This window comes from Telopea speciosissima, chromosome 2 (assembly GCF_018873765.1).
Source record: "Telopea speciosissima isolate NSW1024214 ecotype Mountain lineage chromosome 2, Tspe_v1, whole genome shotgun sequence".
Lineage (NCBI taxonomy): Eukaryota > Viridiplantae > Streptophyta > Magnoliopsida > Proteales > Proteaceae > Telopea > Telopea speciosissima.
The window spans coordinates 57,514,862-57,533,092 of NC_057917.1; the positions used below are offsets into that span (position 1 = coordinate 57,514,862).

The window sequence follows — 18,231 nt, forward strand, 5'->3', positions numbered from 1 at the left end:
GATATTGATTAAGTTTGATTTTAAGAAATTCCACTATATAGTGAACCATATGATTAAAATAGGCTCAAAATATGAGATGCAAACCATCCGAAGGGTTATCTAGGTATCTTTTTTTTTTGGGTGAGAAAGTAATTTCATTAAGAAAAGGAGTCAGAACGGGCCGAGGCATTCTGGTTACAAAGATCCTAAAGTCAAGGAATACAACTTGGCCAAATTGTCGAACTCGCTACCGACAGGACCCTCCAAGCTAGAGAATAGCAATAGGTTCTCTAGGTATCCAATGATTGAATCTAATAAATCAACATGGTGGAATATTTCGATAAGTTTATCTAACCGGGTCACGTTGGAAAATTTATTCAAATCATGATCATTCTTCTGTAGTAATCCAATTTTATTACATTCTAATTCTTTCCTGATACCTCCCAAGGAAAATTTCGAATTGGGTCCCAAATTGAAGGGTTAGTGTGAGTTTATCTATGCGGTTATGCACTCTTTGAATAGAAATCCAGTTTTTGAAAGATCCTGACTTTCGTGCTATGATGGGTCGTCCGAGATTATTTCGATGACCTATGTTGTATTGAAAGGATATCTATATGATGCAATCGATTGCGTAAAACCCGGCTGGATTCAATTTTGCATGATTTCCAATTCAAAAAATTGGGTTCAGGCGATGCTATTTTATTTCAGAATCGAAATCAGTGAAGGCCGAGTTGGAACTTAGTTCTCTGTCTTTATGGAAACTATAAGAATCTAGTTCCTTGAAGAGAAGGCACTCTCACCTCTTTTGGCGTCAGGGGTCTGGGGTTTTTTCACAAAGGCGAGGCGTGGTGGGTGCTTAGTTAGTAAGTTCGGGAACGGCAATTGAACGGGAACGGATACGTACGGCAGTTAAACGGATTAGACGGTAATAATACTTTTCAAAAATCCGGCTTCATAAAATGCATACGGTAATAATACGATGCGCGTTTAATACGGATATAATACGGCATAGACGGCAATAATACTTTAAAAAACGGACATATATTCATTATATAACATGCATTCACCACCTAATAAACAAAATAATATCATGATTTTATTAACTAAAATAAACACAATAATATAATATGCTATATAACATCTCTAAGATTATCATTTAACATACCAAAATATCAATAATCTACAAGAAATGAATGTAGATTGTCCGAAAATGACATGAGCAAGTTGAAAGACCAGAGAAACAAGAGGAGAGTACAAGACTTAAGTGCCGCTTTGTTGAACGGAGATGGCGAGATGATTGGAGATGGAGGCGGCTACTTTTACTGCTACGGTTGGATGTTCAACGCCAAATCGAAAGGGACGAAAGGGAAAGTGAAATCGTTTCCCTAAATTCTAATCTTTTGGATAATTTTTTTTATAAAAAAAGCATTATAATACGTGTATTATTCGAGTATAATACGTGCTTGCTTAAAAAACACGTTTTTTTTTATAAAAATACGGGAAAATATGGGGACGGGAGTATTATACGTTTAAAAATACGGGAACGCGTATAATACGCGTATGATACGCGACTTTACTAACTAAGGGTGGGTGTACTGCCCAATTATCTTATTTGTTGGTGTAATATGTGTGGACTTGGGTCTGGGCCTATTTTTGTAGCTCATTTATTTTGTTTGTGGAATTGGGCTTAAGTTGATATGACAGCTGGGCTTGGACTTAGGCTTAAATGGAAACACACCTCTCAAACAGTCAAGTTTTTATACAGAGACACATCCATACAGGGAAAAGTCTGGGGGCATGGATTTGGCATTTCTTAGGGAGATTAAATCATGGCCTTGGCATATCTTAGGGAGATTAAATCCTTGCCGTTTATGAAAACAGACATATCAGTTTGAAAGGCCACCTTGAGGAGTCACAACTGTCCTCTATAAACATATGGAGAGTTGTGTTATTGGTGAAGTCTGACCTCTGTTTTAATCTAGAAAGTACTGTGATGTATCTTTGACTGGGTGTATTGCCTTCGATTTGATGTGTATTTCATCTTATATCGGTTCGTATCTTGAACCAGACCGGGTGGGTTTTTGGGGGTAATTTTGTACTTTCATGGGTTAGGGTTTTCCTATATCACGGTTATCTCTTTGATAGATGTGTGAGAGGGTTTGTGTTTTTTTCACAAAAATAGTGGATTCGAACTATCGCATGGTCGTGGATGTAGCCTTCCTTCTTGGGGGTGAACCATGTAAAATCGTTGTGTGCTTGATTTCTCTCTCTCTTTGTTTTCTTCTGCAAAATTGTCATTCTGCTGCGTTGTTTTCCTAACAAGCTAGTTAGTATCCAATTAATTAATTCATGCCAACGTTTTTGCTCCTCCAACACCAATATCAAGTCTTGGTGTCCCTAAGTGTCCAGTAAGTGAGTGCAACACTACTAGGATTGCCCCAAGGAGTTGTTTTATCTTGGACGTTCATACGTAAGAAATTTTGATTACACCAATAGAGGCGCCTGCAACCTTAAGGAGAATGACCATTTGGCACGACTCAATCCACACCTACTACTGCTGTGTTGTAAAAACCAAGTAAAAAAGTTGTTATAATCTCATTTGGTTAATTATTCAGTTTTGAACACATTTTTATTACTGTGTTCAAAAGTATTCCAGAGGAAAGCAACTTTTTCTTTACAATCTGATGTACTGTGGACATACAGGAGTAACTGTATCAAGTAGTAAGCACTAATGCATGACCACTGATGGTAGATTGATACCAGAAATTTTAGTATCAGTTCTACTAGTTGACAACACAAGATATATAATCTCTGATACCAAAAATTATAGAGAGTATACTGAGAATGATGTTTTAGGATAAGTGACCAAGTGCAAAGGCCCTAGTGGATCGAGTTATCACTTACCCCAAAACAGATAGCTTTGGGACCAGAGAAAAAGCCATGGAAGCCAAGATGAAATAGGACATGTTGCTAGGCACTTACTTCCGGGTCTACAGCTTTGAAATGTGGGGACTTTCTGCAGTTTTACAAAGAACCCACAAGACAGCCTTTGATCTTGTCCAAGACAGGGACCATATAGCTTTACAACTAATGTAAAAATGGTAGGACCTGGCATGCCCAATGACATGCTCTTCAGCTGTGGGGTAATCCCTACTGAAAGTCCTTTAAAAGGGTCACTTGCCTTTAGTTAAGTGTGGGGTCTACACTTAGGTATGGTTTCTTTATTGAATTGATGGAAATCCACTTCTTTCATTGAACCTCCTCCTCCTCATACATTTTCTTGTAAAGAGCCTTTCCTCCTCTTTTCCTTTTTTTTTTTTTTCTCTTTGTCCTTCTTTCTTGGAGGGGCCTTCTTTAAGTAGTTTGGAAACTCCATATGAATTAATAATAGACACACTCGACTACTCTTTCATGCCATTTTGATTCCACCAAACCCTTTTCCTCTATGTTTCCTTGATACTAATGGGTCCTAATGGACATTATAAGTTCATGGAGTTGTTTGTTTAAGGAAACTCAAACTCAACTCTTATCAAACTTTTGGTTACTACTTTATTTGATAATACCAATTTACCAACCAATAGAGAGATTATTGAATGGAAGCTTATCTGTTCTTTGGAAATTGCTCCTAGTTTTGGTATGTGAAGATAGATAGATAGATAGAGAAGGAGAGGGGGACCAGGGAATGAGATTCAAGTGGCACAATCTCAAAAGAATGTTCTTTCACATGGTGGGTTTTGGTTAATGGAATAAATTTGTTTTAAGAAATAGTTCTTTCAAAGGGCACGAAACCTTAGTCTCGAAATAAGATCATTAGTGAGTATTAATACTAAACATGAATCTTATTTTCTTCCTCATTGCATGCAACCTTGTCCTTATCTTCTCATGGCCATGATCACAGCTCGAGGATGACCCATTCAATTCTCATTATCGGAGCAATTCCACCATGTGTCAACAAGTATATGGTCAGCTCACTCTGCTATGCACATTTGAAACTGGTCCACTTCTTCAAAACTTCACTCATCTTCATATCCCTTTTGGAACTTGTGCCCACTTCTATTTTTCCCATTTTGAGAGTAAATATTATTTACACTCTCCAAGCAAATTAATTAATCTCCAAATTTAAACTCATGGAAGGATTTGTGCCAACCCAATCTAAATCTCTTTGTTGCAAAAAAACTCGAGATCGATGAGGTGTAGCTTTGGAAGTTGTCCATTTTGGAAAGGGAGAATGAGAGGGAAAGAAAGAGAAACTAGTCTCATAAGAGGTGAAATGGGAAGGTAGAGGAGATTTAGATTAAGGATGGATAGATTTGAGTAGAGAATAGATTAAAATAAGTGGGCTAGATGTTTGTTAGGTTGTGAGTCTAAGGGATTGTGTAGGGAGAAGAGAGGAATTGGGGGCTAAATTTGGTTTTGGGTTGTTGTGAAAGTTAATTGGATTGGAGAGGGGAGTCTTGTACTTGAGCCCGTTGGCCCCCCTTGGGTTGCGGTGGTGGGGCACCCTTTGGGCCGACAAGCCCACCTCTTTTGACTCATGTCTATTTCCAATTTCACTATTACCCTAATCCTCAATTGGCCTCAACTCCAAAGGAGCTAGATGATCTAGCCTTCTAGCTAGAGAAAATATAATTTAAATAAATTAAAGTGAAACCAAATGTCTTTCTCACTTTATTGTCCCTTTTTTTTTTCTTTCTTCTTGGTACTACAAGGTCTTCTCACCTTCCAATCATCACTTTTTGGTGAATAAGTTGTCTTCTTTGTCTAATTTTTTAATAAGATTAGTTGAATAAGAAGAAGTTTGTTGATAATTAATTAAGGATTGAGTTTCCCTTTCACCCAAGTGATCTTACCCTCCAATTGGAGTATGAAAAAATATTTCGGTCCTTCGTATATAGGAATAGAAGTTATAATGGTGACATTCACTATTTCAAGAGTCCAGACTTTGGATGAAGATATTCTCTCTTCATCTTGAGTAGTCAAAAACTTTCTTCCTTACAATATTTTCCGTTAATTTACTGCCCACATTGCTTTGATGTGGCATGCTGGCTTAAGGGTAAACATGTTCTTTATCGCAGAATTTTATCATCGAATACCCTATTATCCTTGACAGTTTTAAGGATAGTTAATGTAGTTTAGTTAGTATAATATGCTACTACATTGAGCCTTGCCCTACAAATTAAGGCTAATTAATTAAGTCTCATTCATATGCTTAATTGTGGAGATCAATAAGGTTTTATTAAAGAGTTATTATTAAGGTGTGTGTAACCTAGCTAGGTCACTAAATAGTAAAGCGATAGATCCTCTTTACAAAAGCAAAGAGGTACAAGCAAACACTTATGAAAGCAAACAATGAAAACATAGTTTGGAGAGAATATATCAAGAACATTCAAAGAGGGGAAAATGGCTAACCCTTTTCATTATTCTTTTCAACATATCACATGAGCTAGCTCTAGCTTGTTTTTTATTGAAAAGCAAAAAAAGTTCTATAGCATCAATACACTATATATGAATAGGTACATTAGGAGGAGGGACTGATGAATTGAAATGTTTGGAGCTAGCCAAGGGTGTAGCGTGCCCAAACTGGAAACCAAGAATGTATGACTTGAACCTAACTCTTTTTGATTTCCCCCAGTGCTATGAGATCGAGACTCATAGTAGGACCTAACCTTTTGACTCTTCACGCGGTTCTAAGGCGGTAACATGGGGGCACCCTACAGGAGATTGGAAGATGACAGTTTCTTGTCCGGGTTGAGATTCATATCGGGTGGGGATAGACCTGGACCCATTTAGAGGAAATGTCGATAGACATCTCCATTAGAGTTTTGGGGTTCCACGAGAAAGAAACGATCTTACATCTCGGCTATGAGTAACTTGATCAGAAGACTTATAAGGACTTAAGTATCCTCTCCTTAATAGATTTATTTTTAAGGGTGAGTTTTACCAGAATCCCAATAAATGTTATCAGCGTTGAGTTGAATCATGACAATTCCAAATAAACCCTAAAAAATTAAGGGTTCTTTCCATGACATATGAGATGGAGCGAGAAATGGGTTTTGTGATTGAAAAGTTGAAACGAGTAAAAGGTTAAGAAATAGAAAAAGGCAAAATGAAGCATTTCCTTCCCCATTGGACCCCCAAATTATAAAGAAGAAAGTTGAGGAGAAGCTGATGTTACCACTTTCATCTGCAAGGGCCATGTGCCACGTATGAAACATTTTTACGTGTCGTCACATCACTCCTCCCAAGTCCTCCTGGGTTTTGTTCTATTTATTCTTTCCGATTAGGAGGTTGTCCAATAAGAGTAGTCCATGTATACCTAATCCTAGCTAACAAGGATGACTTAATCTTAAGGGAGAAAGAACGCTACCTGATCACGTGGGGTGTGTGGCCTTGCGCCCAGACATAGGGCTGCGCAAAATAACTGCCACACCCCCATGAAAAGACAAAAATCCCTTAGGGCGTGGCGATCATTATATGCAACCTTGTATCAGGGTGCAAGGACTGTTCACTTAGATACAATGGTCAAGGGGAGGGTTTCCAATAAGGCAACCTAAGAAGTCTATGAACTATACTAATGAGGGTCTAAAGAATGGTATCATTCATATGGGATTCACATGGTTAAAATAGGAGAGAAAATGTCAATATGACTCCAACTATTTATTATATGAAAAGGGTATAAAAGAATCTGTACAAGGGCATCGCAAGTTTCCTTGTCCCAATTGAGAAAAGGAACTCATACTCATAAAAATATGTTTTGTTTTAGCAAATGATAAAAATCTATACCAAAACTTCGACAACGATTGGAGAAAGTCCAATGATATATAAAGGCACATCCAAAGTCTCAGATAACTTATTTGAAATTATACATCATTAATAACTCCCAACATCTCAATAGTACTCATTCAACCTGCCCCATTGCCTACCTAGTTGAGATGGTAATAAGCTTGAATTGATCTTCACATAGGAGTCATTATATAGCCAAAAATGTATCTTTCCACAGATACACTTGTTGTCGCTTGATTCTGAACTTGCTGAGGTGGATGACCTGTAGATGAGATAGAGAATAATCAGATAAAACCCGATGTTAACTCGTGGTAACTTCAATGATTAAGTCAGAATCGGACAATCGATAAATAAGAGTGAAATACGGTAAGAATAATAAATGTGTACTTACTTTTGTCAGACACTGTTCCTTATATAGTCTGGATCGATTTGTATTACAATCCCGCCGATTGGGTGAATGATAAGCTGTTACAATTGACTGAGTTAAGTCGGATCGTCTTTGACCGTCCTGGAATGGATTAGAAGGCATAATATCCCCAAGTGTATTAATGATACGGGCCCACATGATTTGTACGTCGTTGGAGGACCTCCATACTATGCGGCCACGTGTATAAGCATATTTTATGTGTATCAACACTCATCACACACACACACACACACACTCACGTTTCTAACTTGTCAGCCCTAATGATCATTAGATGGGATGGGTTTAACAGAGAATTATTCTTTTTGAGACTTGAAGGGTAAGACTCGGAGTGCTTACATCATTCAGTTTGGATTATCGGGAAATCTGAGTCTTAGGAATCCATCTTCTTCCCTGAAGTCCTCTCATTTGATACTCTGGATCGATCAGTGTAACGGACTATATGGTAGTGAAGTAAGTACCTTAATTAATTTGTCAATTATATATAAATCATCCTTGTCAGCTAATATGAATTGTTCCATTTAGGGTCAACTACATGTATACAATTTTTACCCTAATATATAGTGATGTTCGGATTTGGCTCCTGTCTTGCAGTGGCGGGGGCTGGAGCGTTTAGCACCCCCCTGAGATCGCTCCACCTGACATTCAACGAATCCAACAACAAATATTTCAAATACTATATTTTAATCCCATTTGGCTCTCTCACCCGACCAGATTGAGTAAACCCGACCATAATACCTAGTAGATAATATATTCGTGAATTCAGTAAAAGGAAAACTTTGTCTTAATTTGCTCCTGGGGTATTGACCATAATACCCAGTGGATAATTCATGTTCCACGTGCTATGTCATGCAATGCCCAACATGTTTGAGGTCTTACGGCTGTGTTTGGAATGTGAGAAAAATAAAATAATTTAAAAATTTTTGTAAAAGAAGAGAGAGAAAGACACAAACTCATCATTATTTTTTTCTATTAGTTTCTTGCATTTTAAACATAGCCTCAATGATCAAGTGCTTTAGTGATCCATTAGTCAAAGTTGTGCTTACCCTTCTCTTTGAGAGATAGATATGGGGGCCGATAGATTATACCATTTTCGACCAGAATATATGTATAAGAGTCCTTTTTGTATTAGTCATGAATCAATATTTTATAGCCCAATTAAGCCATGGGAATCTGGTTCCTTGTCCATCAAGTCTAGAGGGTATATTTAAGCTGATATAATATTTTTCATATGATAATTTGGATGGAGCTGAAATTTTGTAGAAAATTAGAACCTAAATAGATTTGACTGAGTAGCAAAATTGAGCTTTGAGGACCCAATGAACAAATAAAACTCAGTGAAAAACAATATTTTTTTCTAGAGAGAAAGATGCATACTTTATTAAAGTTAAGATGTATTATGCATGGAAAGAGTTGAGCATAACCCCAATATCCATGAATCGGAATTTGGCCAAACTGTTGTACATCTAATCAACAGAGCCTTCCTTGTTAGAGAGTCAGCAACACTGATTATCTCTCTAGCTTGGAACATGAGAAAGAGTACATAAAATATAGTAAGATGACAGGTAAATAATATCCTCCACTATAGGTTTAATCTCCAATGGTGGGTGACAGTCCGTTGACACAAAAAACAATATTTTTTGAAAACACAAAGGAGTGAACTAATGAAACTCATTGAAATATATTAGAGATTTCATCTTGCTTTGGAATGTACTTACCTTTCATTTATTGGATTTCTCTCATTTGCAATATTCACCATCACTCTCAAATCATTTTATGAAATAATTGACTTTTCATCTATTCTTAACTGTTAGAAAGTCCCAATAAATAAAAATGTCTATTTAGTGGTCTAGGAAATCCACCATGAGTTTAAATTTAGGGAAACAGTTTTCTGTTCGGGCGTGTGGCCTGCGACAGCACTCCCATGTGTCTATATCTCTCTTCCTCAAAACAAGGGGCAGATGTATCTTTTCATATGGGGAGGAGAGATATAGACTCATGGGAGTACTGACATAGGCCACAATCCCAGATAGAGTTCTTTTCCCCCTAAATTTATACACAAGCAACAGAGATGTTGATGATATAAATCAAAAAGGGGAAAAATTCATCATTTTTCTCAAACCCATATCCTCACCGTTTACCCGGTCATAAAGGATTTTCTACAGACTTCTCTTTTGTCAAACTCTACAAATGGAATCCTCTTTTATGTTTAACTAGTAAAGTTGCATGTGCAAATGCACGTGTTTTTTTTTTTTTTTTTTCATGGATAATATTGTAATATTTTATTACTTTTTTTAAGATAAGATGTTATTAATGGAGGAAGAATTGAACTTAGTTGAAAATTATAACAATTAATTGAGGGGGGTTTATCGATTGTTCAAGGAATAATGAATAATATTGTAAATTTTTTTTTTTTGATAAGATAAGATGGGATTATTTTATACATTGGAAAGTGGGATTTTATACATTGTTCAACGAAAAGTGGGATTATTTTACTCTCTCTTTATAATTTTTAATTAATAATAATTATCTCTTATTGATTTTATCTGAAAAAAACGTGAGCAAACTGAGTAGGGAAACCATTGGTCCATTAATTTTTATAAAAGAATAATTAATATAACATTGAGGGGGGGTACCCCAAGGGGTCAGCTCAATTGGCAAAAGACCAACTCCTCAAATAAGAGGTCATGAGTTCAAACCACCTTGGGGCCTATCCCCATCCCCTAATTCCCCCCCCCCTCCCTATTATACAAACTCTTAATCCAAAAAAACATTGAGAGGGGGGGGGTTTATTAATGAAGGAAGAATTTAATTTAGCTGAAAATTCTAACAATTAATAATTAATGAAGGGTAATTTTTTGGGCTTATTGATATTGTTGAAGGGTATTTTTTTTGGGTTTATTGATATTGTTGAAAAGTATTTTTGGTATGAAAAGATTTGCCATGACTTTTGAGTTTTTACATTTATAATATAGTATGATATTAAAGAAAAAATCTCAATAGGGGTATTTTTGGTATGAAAAGATTTGTCATGACTTTTGAGTTTTTACATTTATAATATAGTATGATATGAAAGAAAAAATCTCAATAGCTAACATGAAGTATAAACAGAAAGTTGACTAAAATGTAAGAATTTCATATATAATTCCTCCTCCTTTTCCTCTTTGCATGTATACACCATAGTTACTTAAAAATCAGGTTTTAATTTAGGCATGTCACCCGAGTTTAGTAAAGAAAAAACATGAAATCTGATGATGAGTTATGAAGGCTCACGTTTATAAAATGACCTAAAGTTCGAGTCAGTCCGAGCTTTCATTGGAGCGGTGTTCTTGCTCGAGTCATGTGAAACTCACCAAGTCTATTTGTTTTTTTTTTCTTAACTAATCTATTTACTTTAAGTTTGCTCTACAACTAAACAAAACCCTAAAATTTTTATTCATTGTCTTCAATGTTAGTCTTTTTTCCCCTCCTTTTCATAAGTAAAGCAACTATAGCCTCAATCTCTCACTCTCTCCTCACCTAGAGAGTGAGAAGAAGGAAGACATTAGTTAAAACAAAAAAAAAAAAAAACAAAAAAAACTCTCCCAACTCATCAATTTTTTGAAAAGGACTAGTGGAATCGAAAAACATTATTTTTCAACTATGGTATGTACTATTATAGAGGGTTTCTAAGCAAACAACACAAGGAGCACACCAATGAAGATTGATGAAATAGTTTTATACATAAGGGGTAGAGAGGTCATTTCATGTGATTCAAAATGAAGGTACTAATGTACCCTCCTCGGTGGGCTTGAGAACCTTTTCCTAATAGCAGTTATTACAGTTAAAATGGATGCATGAAAAATCCCTATTTTTGGCGAAAGAATTATCTAGAAGTTCCAAGTTGGCAAATGCTTCAAAGATATGGCGAGGAGACGGGTGGGTCGGGATGGTATTGATGATCCGACCCAATTACTTAGATTGGATCTAACTAATAGTCTCACTTTTTTTTTTTGGGTAAATTACATTGCGACCCCCTGTGTTTCTAAATTATGCAGCCAACACCTTTAAGTGGACAGTGTTAATAATCAAATGTAAAATGTCAATTTTGCCCTTCTAACATTTATTGCCAAAAACCTATTCAAACCCTCTTTACCGCCATTAACCCTAAAAGTTCAGCAAACCCAAATGCATCTTCCTCGTGTTGCATCAGTTTGTTGCATCAGTTTGTCCATTGTCGGAACACGGAAAATTCGATCTCGAAATACCAAAATGGATCCAAATCTAAGTGAGAGAATGAACACTAGAATTTTAGCTGTCAAGTTTGGGATTAGCATTTCGGAAAATTTGTAATCAGAAATTGAATCTTACAAACCCTTGCGTGCCCTGAGGTGGAAGAGATTGATTGATTTCTGAGTTTTGCATCTGTGGATTCAGATGTTCTTCTTGCTGTGGATTCAACAAGACAATCAGATGGATTCCTGATTTCTATTTCCTGCACTTAACTCCTATCAAATGATCATGTCAGTATATATTTTTTATTTTTTTCCTGTTCTATATTTCCTATTGTATTTTATTCCTAAAATGAATTTTCTCCTATCAAATGATCATGTCAGTATATATCTTTTTTTTTTTTTTTTTTTTTTTTTCTTGTTCTATATTTCCTATTTTATTTTATTCCTAAAATGAGATTTTCTCCATCAATACTCCATAGATTTCAAACCTGACCATGACACAAATGTTGGGTTTAAGGCCCAATTAATATGACTTGATTTATTGGGCCCATATTAATTCACTTAAAGGGAATTTAATCCAAACCGTTCATTGTGGGGATGGATTAGGTTTGGGGTTTATTTATAGTAATCCTGAGTCCCTACTGTTGCCCATCGTATTCTTGTAATTTGACTCACGAGAGTAACAAAGGAAAAATATTTGGGAGAAGACAGCAGAAGGCTTAGGGCTAAGGAAGAACCCAAGAGGGTAGCTCAGTTGGTTAAAGCTTCGTGGATCTACATCAAACAAGAGGAAAGGTATGTAGATTAGTCCCTTCTCATTCATTATTCCTTGTAATTGTGTTCTAGTTATGGTGAAGAACATATGAAGAACCTAACAACAAATACTTGATAAGCAAACAAAAATGCTGATTTCATGGGGGGGTTCTCACGTTGGAGGATGATTGGTTCGCAAAGCGGGCAGGGGCAGGGTAACCAGAAGGCAGTTTTCTGCATGCCAACTTGTGAGTGTTCACCAAAAAACCAAAGATGCACCGAGGGAAACCCACAAGCATTCCGCATCTTGATGATATCGAATTGATTTGAACATCTTGAGAGAAGCCGAATACATTTATCTCTCGGTGATGGTCTTAGCAGATCGTCGCCAGTCATCGTAGTTCTCGATGATGGTCTCAGCAGATTCCACGAATGGTTCATGTAGCAGGTAGGGGATGGAGTGTTGAAGATGCCTTCAGCAGATTGCCTTCCTGAGAACCCTAAAATGCATTTTTCTTATCATGCCTTCAAGTAGCAGAGGAAGAAGTTGAAGATGGCCTGAGGCAGATCGCCAGAACCCTAAACCCTCGACTGATTCAAGTAGCAGGGGAAGGGAGTGTGAAGTTAGGGATGCCCTATGGGCAAAATGGTAAGCTCACACCCCATTAAGGGTATATTAGTCATTTGAAGGCATCAATTACCAACACTGTAACACCTAACTAACGAAGTGGGGCTGACTGTAACAACCAACCTAAACTCAGGGGGTTCAATTGTAAAATTAAAAAACACCGGGGATCGCATTGTATTTAGGACAAATCTCAGGGAATCACAATGTAATTTATCCTTTTTTTTTTTTGTTTGGGTTAGAAACTACAATTTGGATCATCTATTGTCGAGCTGCTTGGTAGGACTCTATTGCTGAGTTGCCTGACAGGACTTTACTACCAAGACACAACAAGTTAGTAAATGACCGCCTTACCCCCACTCGGACAGGATGCTCGGGCAGGGGTAAGGTGATAATTTACCACCTTACTGTGTCTTGGCAGTAAGGTCCTGCCGGCCAGCTCGGCATTCTAAATCACTGCCGTCCACAAGAAGAGGAAAAAAGGGAGGAGATGCTCCCCGATGCTCGTACAGGCACTACACGATAGACGGATAGATATAGATTCTCTTGTCGTTTATTTTTAAAATATTTTTTTTGGGGGGGTCAAAGTACGGTATCAGAAGTATAAAGTGATTCTGTTTTGAATTTGAAGTCTGTTATGGGTTGATAGTTGATACCGGCTGATACAGCTCGATCCGTATCGTATGTCACCTATACTTCCACGTCATTTAAAATGAATCACCTTAACTGTACTGTCTAGTGTTTACGGCCATTAAGCATTTAAGCCCTTAACCCTCTAACCCCTACGGTTAATTTTTGACCATCCTACGAGGTTCCTTTCTAACCCAATCCACATTTCGTTTCCCTCTACTCTCTTTCAAAGTCTTCAGTCATCAATACTGTACGTATGGGGTCGTACGTAAGCACTCACTCACGGCTTCCACTGCTAAAATCAGTAAATTCACACTCTCCACTTCTTCACTCTTCTTCGCACCCTTTATATATATCCGCTCAAACCAGAACCTCTCTCGTCTCCCGTCTCTCTCTCTTTCTCTCTTTCTCTCTTTCTCTTTCTTTCTTCGTTTGTGTTTGAAGACGTCCTCGCTCTTCAGCTTTCAGCAGTAGCAGGACACTTGCAGAGCAGAACATACAAAATCCACTGTTAGTTAAGAAACGGTTTCTCCGCTTCCCTATTTTACCCTTCTTTTCTCCCCAATTTACTCTGGGATGTATCCAAGTCTCTTCACCTCCACCACTAGATTTTAGATTTCTCTCTGCACCATTCCTGCAAAACATACACATTCAAAAAACAGTGTTAGTTAAGAAGCCGTTTCTTATCTTCCTTTCTTACCCTTCTCCTCTTCGCTAATTTACTCTGGAATGCCATCCAAACCTCTTCAACTACGCCACTAGATTTTAGATCTCTCTCTTCATCATTCTTGCAGGAATAGTAGAGAAGGAAGATGATTGGTTGGAAAGATCTCTACACGGTCTTGACGGCCGTGGTTCCCCTGTATGTGGCAATGATCTTAGCTTACGGTTCGGTCCGGTGGTGGAAAATCTTCACCCCGGACCAGTGCTCCGGTATCAACCGTTTCGTAGCCATCTTCGCCGTTCCTCTGCTCTCCTTCCATTTCATCTCCTCCAACAACCCTTACACCATGAACTTCCGCTTCATCGCCGCCGATACGCTCCAGAAGATTATCATGCTCGTGGTCCTGGGCATCTGGACAAACTTCACCAAAAAGGGAAGCCTAGAATGGATGATCACCATCTTCTCCCTCTCCACCCTTCCAAACACCTTGGTCATGGGAATCCCTCTCCTTATCGCCATGTACGGCGAATCCTCCGGTACCCTCATGGTTCAAGTGGTGGTATTGCAGTGTATCATATGGTACACCCTCCTGCTCTTCCTCTTCGAGTACCGTGGGGCAAAGATGTTGATCATGGAGCAATTCCCCGAAACAGCCGCATCCATCGGTTCCTTCAAGGTGGATGCCGACGTCGTCTCCCTTGACGGCCATGAATTCTTGCAAACGGATGCGGAGATCGGCGATGATGGGAAGCTCCACGTGACGGTGAGGAAGTCCAATGCGTCGAGGCGGTCGCTGGCAATGACGCCTAGGCCGTCGAATCTCACCGGGGCAGAGATTTACAGCTTAAATTCTTCCAGGAATCAGACGCCGAGGGGTTCCAATTTCAACAACACCGACTTCTATTCGATGATGGGTTGCCAAGGTTTTCCGGCGAGGCATTCCAATTTATCGTCCAAGGGGCCAACGCCAAGGCCGTCGAATTTCGAGGAGAATTGCGCACCTGGAGCACAGCCTATCAGCTCTCCTCGTTTCGGATGCTATCCTGCGCCAAATCCAGAAATCTCTGCTCCTGCAACTAATAACAATAAGAACCCTAACTCCAACAAGAATCAACAACAACAGACGAATGTGCAGGGACAGAGTAAAGCGATCCACGATGCGAAGGAGCTTCACATGTTCGTGTGGAGTTCCAGTGCTTCGCCAGTGTCGGAAGGATGCGGGCTCAACGTGTTCAGCGGGACAGAATTCGTTGCAGCGGAGCAATCTGGACGGTCAGATCATGGCGCGAAGGAGATCCGGATGTTAGTGACTGATCACCCTCAAAACGGGGGAAACAAAGGTAGAAGTAACACGAAGCTCGAACTATTTCTATTTGCTCCTGAAATTGATACATTTTTATAATAATTGGTTTTTATTTTAATCTGAAGCGATACCGGAAAGTGAGGATTTTGGTGGAGAGAATATCAGCTTTTCAGAGGGAGAGGATTATAGACAGAAGGAAGGGACAGCTGGTTTGGCCGGCTCAACGACGGAGTTGCACCCCAATGGCACCGGAATGGAAGAGTCCGGTACCGGGAAACAGATGCCTCCGGCGAGTGTCATGACCCGTCTGATCCTTATCATGGTATGGAGAAAACTTGTCCGTAACCCAAACACGTATTCCAGCCTCATTGGCCTCGTCTGGTCTCTCATTTGCTTCAGGTGAGTCAAAAATATAAATTTTTTTTAATAAATTTATAAAAGAAAAAGGAAAAAGGTGAGAATATTCTATTTACTGACAAAATTTTCTTCTATTTGAAGGTGGCATGTGTCGATGCCAAAAATAATACAGAAGTCCATCGCCATTCTCTCTGACGCTGGTCTCGGAATGGCTATGTTCAGCTTAGGTGAGACTCAAAACAAAATCACCCCTCCCCCTTCTGTTTTTTCTTTGATACATGGATTAGATATATTTGTTTCTTTTGAAAATTTGAATTTTTTTTACATTTTACTCTTGTTTGTATCAATCCATCAGTATGGGATCAGACATTAATCGATATTGGTTGCTCAGACTATGATATGGATAGGTCATAGCGCGCACTGGTATTGATCGTCATACCAATATTGATATGGATAGATCAGTCTAATACAATCGACTCTTAAATCTATAATGATAGAGGTATAGAGGTAGGAATTCGTTCTTAACCTATAAGTTGGTGCTAAATGTTACAATTTATTATTGGGATTTAGGTTAACTTACTCTTAAAAATTAGTGAGAGGGTATCATGTAATAGTGGATAATTATTCAATAGATATGGTGGGTTGAGATCAGACTATCTATAATCAATACGAAAAATTCCAATAAAATTTTATCCTACAGCAATGGGGGACAAAAATTTCTTACAAATTAATAGCAAAAAATTTTTTACTGTTCGAAATCACTTACGTCAAATGGAATCCCCTATGATTAAAAAGGGTAATTTGAAAAATATTAAACCCTAAAAAGTGTTTGTGAACCCACAGAAGAAAGGGGTTATTTCATTTCTACACATACCATGTCATGCATTATAGAAAAGTTTGACTATTCTAAAATGATTGTTGAACTCTTCTCCTACGGTGTTGGAAAACTTTCTCCATTAAAAAAAATGTCTCATTTTTTTATAAATTCTCCCGTAAGACTACTCCAGATTTTGTATGACTTCATTTATTTATTTTTTAACTCAAAAAGAAAAAATTGGAATTTTTCAACTCAGTTGCGTATGGAGTGATTTTTCAGTTTTTGTGAAATTTTTTATTTTTTTTTAAAGAAAATAGTAGGCCGTTCTTTTCAGTTTTTCTTCCGACAAGCTTATCCACCATTTGCAAGTGGGATCCACCGATCTGGACTCCCATTGCTATTGTGGGCCATCCCCTATAACCATATGATTAGGAAATTATTGATCTCCCCCGAAAAGAGTTTTCGTGAAGAAAGTTTGCATCCTTAAATGGGTATTTTGGTAATTAAACGTTTAATTAGTAAGCAAGCATAAAGACTAGGACTCAGGGAGTAGACTAAATGGGCCATAAACCAACCGACACGTGGGGCCGGTGCTCACGTTTGTGCATAGTTTGTGGTCCGGCTCCCTTACAGGTCCAGGAGCGGTGGCGACAGTAGTGTCTTAATAGTTGGGGCTTTCTGTAATGTACGTTGGGTGTATCATGTTATGACAGGACTTTTTATGGCTCTACAACCGAAGATAATCGCATGTGGGAACTCCGTTGCGGTTTTCTCGATGGTCATCAGGTTCATTGCCGGCCCAGCCGTCATGGCGGCAGCATCTTTTGCAGTTGGTATACGAGGTGTCCTCCTCCGTGTGGCAATTGTTCAGGTACTCATTTTTTGATGCAGTAAATGCGTTCCATAACCAGAAATGAAAGAGATTTTAATCTAAGGCTCTCTTCACCTTGAAGCTTAGGTATCGCAACTTTTTCGTAATCTTGATTAATTTGGAAATTTCAGGCGGCACTACCCCAAGGGATAGTCCCTTTCGTGTTTGCTAAAGAGTATAACGTCCATCCAACTATTCTTAGTACTGCGTAAGTAAAATTACTTGATAACTTCCTTAATTTGATTTTGCTTGCAATTAAATTGATTAGTGGTGGTTAAATTTTTTTTCTTTTTATTATTATTTTTTTTTAAATTTTCAGAGTCATATTTGGGATGCTCATAGCGTTGCCGATTACCCTGCTTTACTACATTCTTCTAGAACTCTAAAAGTTTTCGTGAAGAGATGAAAAACGAAAGTCAAAGAACGCGAGGGAGTGTAAAAAGCTCAAACAAGAGATTGAAGATGAATCATCACAGGCCAGAATGAAGAATGCTTTATGTTGCGGTTCAACTTTCTGGCAGAGAAAAGGGTGACCCTCTTTCTATTTCTATTTGCAATTGGAAGTCAAAAGCTTCGACAAAAACCCATGGATCATTCTTGGTTACGTCGTTAAACAGAGAAAGAAAGAGATTGGATAGAATTAACAAATATGGAGAAAGAAGAAGACCTGGAAGGGGAGGAAGAAAGAGAGGCAATGGGGAAGGCGGTCGTCGACCCAGATATATGGAATTGTATGATTGCATGTAAACGCACTCTAACTTGAATTCACTTTCCCATTGAAAAAAACAAACATCTTCAAACATGGATTTCT

At 38.1% G+C, this 18,231-nt stretch overlaps 1 protein-coding gene across 1 annotated transcript; it reads left to right on the forward strand.

Annotated features, from left to right (window-relative positions):
• The first annotated feature begins 13,913 nt into the window (after positions 1–13,913).
• On the forward strand, positions 13,914–17,860 carry LOC122653174 (auxin efflux carrier component 3-like). The gene is made up of 7 exons (XM_043847115.1): positions 13,914–14,022; positions 14,209–15,412; positions 15,501–15,774; positions 15,874–15,959; positions 17,263–17,420; positions 17,552–17,628; positions 17,740–17,860. Exons 2-7 carry the CDS (start codon positions 14,221–14,223, stop codon positions 17,804–17,806), a joined length of 1,854 nt encoding a protein of 617 aa, XP_043703050.1. The 5' UTR covers positions 13,914–14,022; positions 14,209–14,220; the 3' UTR covers positions 17,807–17,860.
• The last annotated feature ends 371 nt before the right edge of the window (positions 17,861–18,231 follow it).